General features: G+C 47.2%; 1 protein-coding gene and 1 long non-coding RNA gene across 2 annotated transcripts; one reads left to right on the top strand and one right to left on the bottom strand.

The window, feature by feature from the left end:
• The first annotated feature begins 390 nt into the window (after positions 1 to 390).
• Positions 391 to 1,992, top strand: LOC117866443 (uncharacterized). The gene is made up of 2 exons (XR_004642881.2): positions 391 to 1,476; positions 1,643 to 1,992. It is a non-coding gene; the product is annotated as an uncharacterized lncRNA (long non-coding RNA).
• Positions 1,993 to 4,375: 2,383 nt separating this feature from the next.
• Positions 4,376 to 5,289, bottom strand: LOC117833606 (protein TAPETUM DETERMINANT 1). Its single transcript, XM_034713170.2, has 2 exons — positions 5,133 to 5,289; positions 4,376 to 5,012 (listed from the first exon to the last, which is right to left on the bottom strand). The coding sequence occupies exons 1-2, from the start codon at positions 5,242 to 5,244 to the stop codon at positions 4,684 to 4,686; spliced, it is 441 nt and encodes a 146-aa protein (XP_034569061.1). The 5' UTR covers positions 5,245 to 5,289; the 3' UTR covers positions 4,376 to 4,683.
• Positions 5,290 to 7,023: the final 1,734 nt, after the last annotated feature.

Here is a 7,023-nt window from a genome sequence, read left to right as displayed (position 1 = left end):
GTGTGATGAGTGCATGATCAGCACAACATAGTTGGGTCTAAAGTTCTCTAAACTTTTACGTGACTTGTGGTGAAAGTGTACAACCTCTGCAGAGTGTAAAACTGATATACCAGCCATGCTCATGGTGAAGAGCAGCCTGAACCCTCACATGATTAAATAAACGTGAAGATGGACTTAAATCGTTATTTTGGTTATTTCTTGTGGTCCTGCTGAGTACCAACCATAAGTGTACTCACCCTTGCTAACTACTGCTCAGAAGAGGAAGGTGTGTGAAGTTTTCTAAAGATGATGCTGAGTTCTAGGCGTACGTAGCCCCCCAATTGATTGCCTGTGAAGTTTGTAGCCTCCGTTTCCAGGATGAAGCTGTATATCTCTGATAGACTCGTAAGTCTTTATTTATATTTTCTTTATATGATATTGTTACTGTTATTCACTGATGATGTCACTATATGTATGAAACTAGATCCTGACACATATATAGGTAGTACTTGATTTTATTTTAAAATCGAATGTGACACCTTCCTGCAAGACCCACGTGTTAGTCTCACTTCTTCCATCTTCTTCTTCATCCATTCCCTCTGGTTCTTCTCTTTGCTCCCGTGAAAACTGCCAGCCACCCTTGGATGAAATTCATTATCCTTATTGAATCCCAGCTCAATCACTCACAACTACATCATCGTTGATATCTTGCGAACCAATTTGATTACTCAGCTTCGTGAATCAATGGAGGAATGAGCTAAATCGAGGAGGAAGGAGATTGAGGACATAGCCACTAATAGAGAACTGACATTCCATCCAACCCCTTTAATCCCGATTAACATTGGACCCGTGACTAAAGTAGATTTGTAGTCCCAGTTGTAACGGCTAAAAAAAATCCCACCGATACTGCACCCTTTTATCCTGGTTGGAAATTCGAACTAAGACTAGGGGGGCCTTTAGTCCCGGTTGGTGTTTCCAACCCAGACAAAACGTCCCTTTCCACGCGCCCCCTCTCTCCCTCTACACCTTATCTTCTCCTCCTCTCCCTTATCCTCGCGCAGGCGCTCTCCTCCTCTCCCTTTCTTCCAGAAACTTCCTCTCCTCCCTCTTCTCTCCTCCCTCTCCTCCTCTCTCCACTCTCTGCGCCGCTAGCGTGCAGGGCGCAGGGCCTCCCCGACCGGGCCGCCTGGCCTCCGGCGCAGGCTGCCGGAGCGCGGCGCGCACAGGGCCTCCGCAACTGGGCCGCATGGCCTCCAGCGCACGGGGCCTCCCTGTTCGAGCCGCATGGCCACTGGTGTACGGTGCGTCAGGCCTCCCTGACCAGGAGCCTGACCGCCGGCGTGGGGCTGGGCCGCCTGGCCTCCGATGCGGGCCGCTGTCACATGACGCGCGGGGAGCTGAATAGGCAGCTGAAGGTGCGGCTCGGGAAGCTGCATGGGCATCAGAAATGGAGGCCTTGGATGCTAGTCGGAAAGCTACGATCTCTAAAACGAGAGCGTAAACCACCCCTAGCTCCTTCCTGCTTTTGCATTATCTTTGGTTCCTCAGGGATGAGCAACTAACAGCTAGCTGGTTCTTATTTTTTGGTAGTTCTAGCCGTGACGAAGAGGAAAGGCTTTTGATTAATTGTTAACTTCATCTTGGTTTCACTGGTGATGCGCAGGGAAATGGCTTTCCTTCAATAGATTTATGACGGCTCTGATTTTTGCGTGGGGGTTTATCTTCACGTCTTGGATCCTTCGAATCCGCTCTATGTCTTAATCTAGCTAGTACTGTACGTATCCATGGCCCATCTAGCCATCGTCGATCAGTATGGTTATTATTTGTTAGAAGCGTGCGCTTCAGAACAGATGATCCTGTCACCCTGTGGTTTGTTTTGCAAACTAGACATGTCTCGAAAAATTCCATGTGTTTTTGTGGCGGATGCACCGAAAAATTTCATGTGTTCTTCGATATTGGCATATTTGTGCAAAGTTATTTGAGAAGTTCATGAGAAGTTGTTTTATGAAATAAGTTTATCGGATCAAAATCAGAAAAAGAAAAGACTAACCGGAATATTAATTATTGGCTAGTTTTTTTATTTTTTTAAATCTTTTAGTCCCGGTTGGTAATACCAACGGGGACTAAAAGGGCAAGTGCATGCGCCTAGCGTGGCCGCCCTTTATTCCTAGGTGAATGACCCGGGATTAAAGAATCCTCCTTCGTCTCGAAAATTTAATCCCGGATGGATTTTTGGTATCTTTGAGCCCTACCAACCGAGACTAATGCCGCGTTTTCCACCAGTGAGAGGTTCCTCCGCTCCTTCACTCAAGGTGGCTGGCGTCACTCGAGGTTGCTTGTGGTGGCTGGCAACATTGCTCCGTGCCTGCCCGCCGTGGCCGGCGGCGCTGCTCCGCCCGCGCCTCCCCGCGGTGGCCGACAGCGCTCGTCTGCCAGCAGGGGCCGGTGGCGCTTGTCCTCCTCGCCACCGCACCTGCGCCACGAAGGTCGCGAGCTCGCCCGTGTACGTTCGGCGACTGGCCTCGAGCTCGCCCGCGCGAAGACAGCATCCCGCACCTTCGAGGTATATTCCTCTTTTGGGACCGCCCCATCCCGGTGACTCCAAATCAAACACCAAACACTGTATAATTTGGGATCGTCCCGTTCCATCCCGTCCCGTCCTTGAAACCAAACACACCCTTAGCAACCAAGCAACACTGAGGCCAGATACTTCCCAGTCCATGGTCTCGCTTGTAGTATGCATGGCTGCCGCTGCCTAGTGGCCGCTGTGGTCTTGCATGGGGTGTTCAGTGACGAAAAGCCAAAGTTTCATCTAATAATGTCGTGCATGCAAACTTTATCTCGGCTGTTCTATCAGATATCGTGATATCAGCGTTATCGGTCTACCAGCTGACCTGCACATTGTTGCAAAACTTGGCAGGTAGTTGAAAGATATAGGCCAATGTTTTGCCTGAAAACAAAATTTGCGGAGCCAGCTTTAACTTTATGCTAGATGTGAAGCAAATTAAACTAGAAAAGTAGCAGATCAAAATACGCGCTAAACATGTTGAGTAATCCAAGACTGCTATGAGCAGATAGGTTCCAACTTCCAAGTGGCATGGATCCAAACCATGGGCTATGCAGCACAAGGAATTTCTCTGGTCCTCCTTTGTTTACGTGACTTGTGTCTCAAGATCCTCCAATCCAGGGTTATTTCTTCCCACCTTTTAAGGTGAAGGAAAGGTTGAGTTGTTCTCTAATTTGGAGTTTAGCCACAGGTGATCAAGGACTTAATGGTCATATTAATCTGTTAGCTTATTGGCATGTCCGAGTCTGACTGATAACAAGGCCCTGTCCCATTTTTCCTCGAACAAATTGCACCTTTGCGCTCACTTGTGCGTTTCGCTGGCCAACCACAGAGCATCTCTTTATCTTTTGGCAAAGGGAAGGGACAGAAATAGTTTAAGGGGGTGTTTGGGAGGAGGGGGCTAAACTTTAGCCGTGTCACATCGGATGTTCGGATACTAATTAGAAGGACTAAACATAAGCTAATTACAAAACTAATTGCAAAATCCCTAGGCTAAATCGCGAGACGAATCTATTAAGCCAATTAATCCATCATTAGTGAATGGTTACTGTAGCACCATATTGTCAAATCATGGACTAATTAGGTTTAATAGATTCGCCTCGCGATTTAGCCTAGGGGTTGTGTAATTAGTTTTGTAATTAGTTTAGGTTTAATACTCCTAATTAGTGTTAAACATTCGATGTGACGGGGTTAAAATTTAACCCCCTCCTCCCAAACACCCCTAAAGCAAGTTTCCGTTTGACCACTTCGTGCTAACGAGATCCAGGAGTTATTATTTTTGAATTAGCCGGCGAACAAGCTGGATCCACAAGTTTGAACAAAAAGCCAGAAAAGTTTCGCACATGAAAAGCAGGTCTCGGAAAAAGTTTCAATAAAAAAATAAATTTCTAATGGGGCCACTGCCTCGCTCGCCGCGGACGCCAAGCACACGCGGAGGCCTTTACTTCGCCGCTCGATCGCCGCTGCCGCTTCACACCTCACATCACGCGCACTGCCTTTACTTCGCCGCCGGCCGCCGCAATTCATCGCGGCCGCCGCGCGCGCGGCGTTTTGCGCGCACATGTCTGGTGACAAATCGTCACCAGATCACGCTCGTGATCTGCAACGAGTCGACATCGTTCTTCTGAAAACTTAATCATCATTTAGTTTACTTTGGTTACTACCGGTCTACCACTGGTCACGGCCTTTTACGCGACATGCGGTCAGTAATCATCAGAAAGTTTGGAGTCAATTGCGCGCAGGCATAACGCAAGCCTTAGCGACTAAGCTCCTTCGCAGCTAAGTACCGGCAGGGTAGGCGACCAATCATTCCCAGCGCCTGAAAATCTCTGCACCAGAAAGCTGGATGCTCTCGCTTTATCCTTTTTGTTCCTTAGATTCCGGTTTGTACATGGATGCTTGAACACATGCACATACAAAACTAACCTCTTAATACTTAACTACTAGTACTATGATTCACCAAACTAATCAGCTTCTTAATAAACACTAAAACCGTAAACATGTGTATTACTATCAAGTGAGTTTGCTGTCAGACGAGAGTATCTCCCGCGGGACCGGAAAGGTAAACGATCTCGTTACAGCCTCGTCGGCGCAGGAGGATCTCTTTGGACTGGCAGCTTCCTATCGCCGGAGACCGATCAGGAGCAGTCGTCGTGCACCGCGGCGGCCGTCATCCGGAAGGCGCGGTCCCAGGCGTAGCGGAACCGCACGGCCGAGTTGGGCTCGATCCGGCAGCCGTTGCCGACGAGGTAGTCGCGGCCTTCCCGGCGGAATAGGCGCGGGTCGACGGCGACGGAGCTGGCGAAGCCCTCGGAGCGGAGGTACACGGCGCGGACGGCGCACCCGCAGGTGTTGCGCACCGCCACCACGAACACCGGGTCGTACCCGGCCTTCTCCCCAGTGTTGCTCTGTTCCACCGTCACGCTCGACGCGGCGCACTTCTTCGGGCTCGCCGCCGGCCTCGCCCCTGATCACCGTACGACCGCCATGAACGACAACAAAAAAGAAACAGATAGCTGAGTTTCTCAATCGACTTCTGATTGCATTTCCTCAGAAACAGCCGAGACCGATGCGAAGAGGTTCGTACCTTGCGCCTGGACGATGAGGAGAAGGGCAGGGAGTAGAATCAGCAGCTTCATGTAGTGGGCCATGACGGTGTTGCTCTGTTTAGCTGGGTTCTCGACCTCTGCTTGTGGCATGGAAAGGTGCTTGTGATGCCAACCCCCTCTATTTATAGAGGGAAAGGATGTACGTCTGAAACTCTGAATCCTGCCACTCCTCGTGCTCTGCTTTTGGTCCACATATTAAGATTAGAATGCGCAGTCCAAAGGACACGTCAGTACGCAATATGTTGGCAACAAGTGCAAGAGCATTTAGAAACTTATCACTTCACTTGCATTGTTAGTTGCCTTTTATGCTGAAAATGTGAAGGAAAATTTGCCAGTGAGCAAGTACATTTGTGTGACCTTGGATCTTCTGATGGACAGATGTGAGTGGTGGATGAAGGGGGTACCTTTTGGAACTTGCTTGCTGGTTTGGTGTCTAAAGAACTTATCTAACTCAAGATTGCAAGAACTATCTATTTTCAGAATTGAGAATGTGCCTTTCATTGTCATGACAGACTTGAACAACACATGATGCAAATAGGCTACCGTGCGCATGGTCGATTTCTTCAAGTTCAGAGCAAAGAAATGACTGAAACTACTTTTACAACGTTGTTAGCATAATGTTTTCCAGTGAATGATCAAAATTGATTCATTGCATCAAACATCTAACCATATGGAGGTCCCATAATTAATGTGGAACAATCCCCAGATGTGTGTTCTATCAGACGAGAAGCTCAGGTCAAATAGTTAATGTAACTCACAGCACAAAGTCCTCCAGGAAATTTCCATGTAGCCATGCCCACCGCCCACGTGATTTGCGAACCTGTTGCCGTCAATGCCACAGTCTTCTCCCACAGGAACACAATCGGAGGCCGACATGTCAGTGTCACAGACACTTGAATACGTTTGAGCCGTTGCGTCTATGTGCGTACACTGCATGTATTAACCACGGAACTCCTGTCCAATAAGAAGCAAGCATATATACATATATGTATATATATAATTATAATTATTACGTGTAACTATCAACCACGGAGTTTTTCCTTTTTGCTTTTTTTTTACATGTACAGTTTTGTTCCTCTTCTATATCAATGCAAACTGAGCAGCGGCCGCTTAAAAAAATAATATATAATTATAATTATATATCTGGCCAGTCAACTGGTGAGTCTTCAGAGAGTGTGTGCGTTTGGATGTATACTACGACCAAGCTCGCGGCAGGGTCTAGGCCGAGTTTACTAGAAGAGTAGGAGGGGCACAAGATAAAATCTTATTAGCGAGGCGAAACCCTGAGCTGGATATTCTAAAATAAAACAGAAACATCTGATCCTTTATTTCTTCGGACATTATTTAGAATTGGTTGCAGCTAACAGATAAAAATAGACTTGGACCGACTTTTGCTTTTGCATGGATGACTAAAATTCGCTCACCAACAACCAAGTTAATCGTACATGAAAAGCGTGATAAGGCCAAGGGGTGTAAGGTCCACGATTAGGCTCCTCTTCGAATGATTTCTTTAGGCATATACCAAAAAATATGTGGAAATTTGACCAGAATTGTGATTGTTAGCACATTTATTACAATTTCTCAGATCCTGGATACTGTGATAGAAAGAGCATTTACATGTCAACGAGTCTAATATGTCATAAGCTGAATTTTGGTGTGATGAAACTATTCCTCACTACTAATCTTCATCCGTGCTTCAAAGGGCCGAGGTAATGATGTACCAGTACTTTAAATTTCCCAAATCTCAAAAAACACTTCGAGGAGAGAGAAAGTAACGAAATACTAATTCCATGAACCAAACAGAGTCCAGACCAAATGGTGCTGTGGATGAATCTCAAGTCTGAAACCTGCCACTGCTCGTGCTCTGCT

This window comes from Setaria viridis, chromosome 8, assembly GCF_005286985.2.
Source record: "Setaria viridis chromosome 8, Setaria_viridis_v4.0, whole genome shotgun sequence".
Lineage (NCBI taxonomy): Eukaryota > Viridiplantae > Streptophyta > Magnoliopsida > Poales > Poaceae > Setaria > Setaria viridis.
This window is presented reverse-complemented; position numbering and strand designations above follow the sequence as displayed.

Bases quoted from the DNA above. Each gene is read 5' to 3' on its own strand.
- LOC117833606 (XM_034713170.2), bottom strand. From the start codon at position 5,244: ATGCCACAAGCAGAGGTCGAGAACCCAGCTAAACAGAGCAACACCGTC. The intron at 5,013-5,132 runs GTACGAACCTCT...TACGGTGATCAG, and splicing joins CCTCATCGTCCAGGCGCAAG to GGGCGAGGCCGGCGGCGAGC.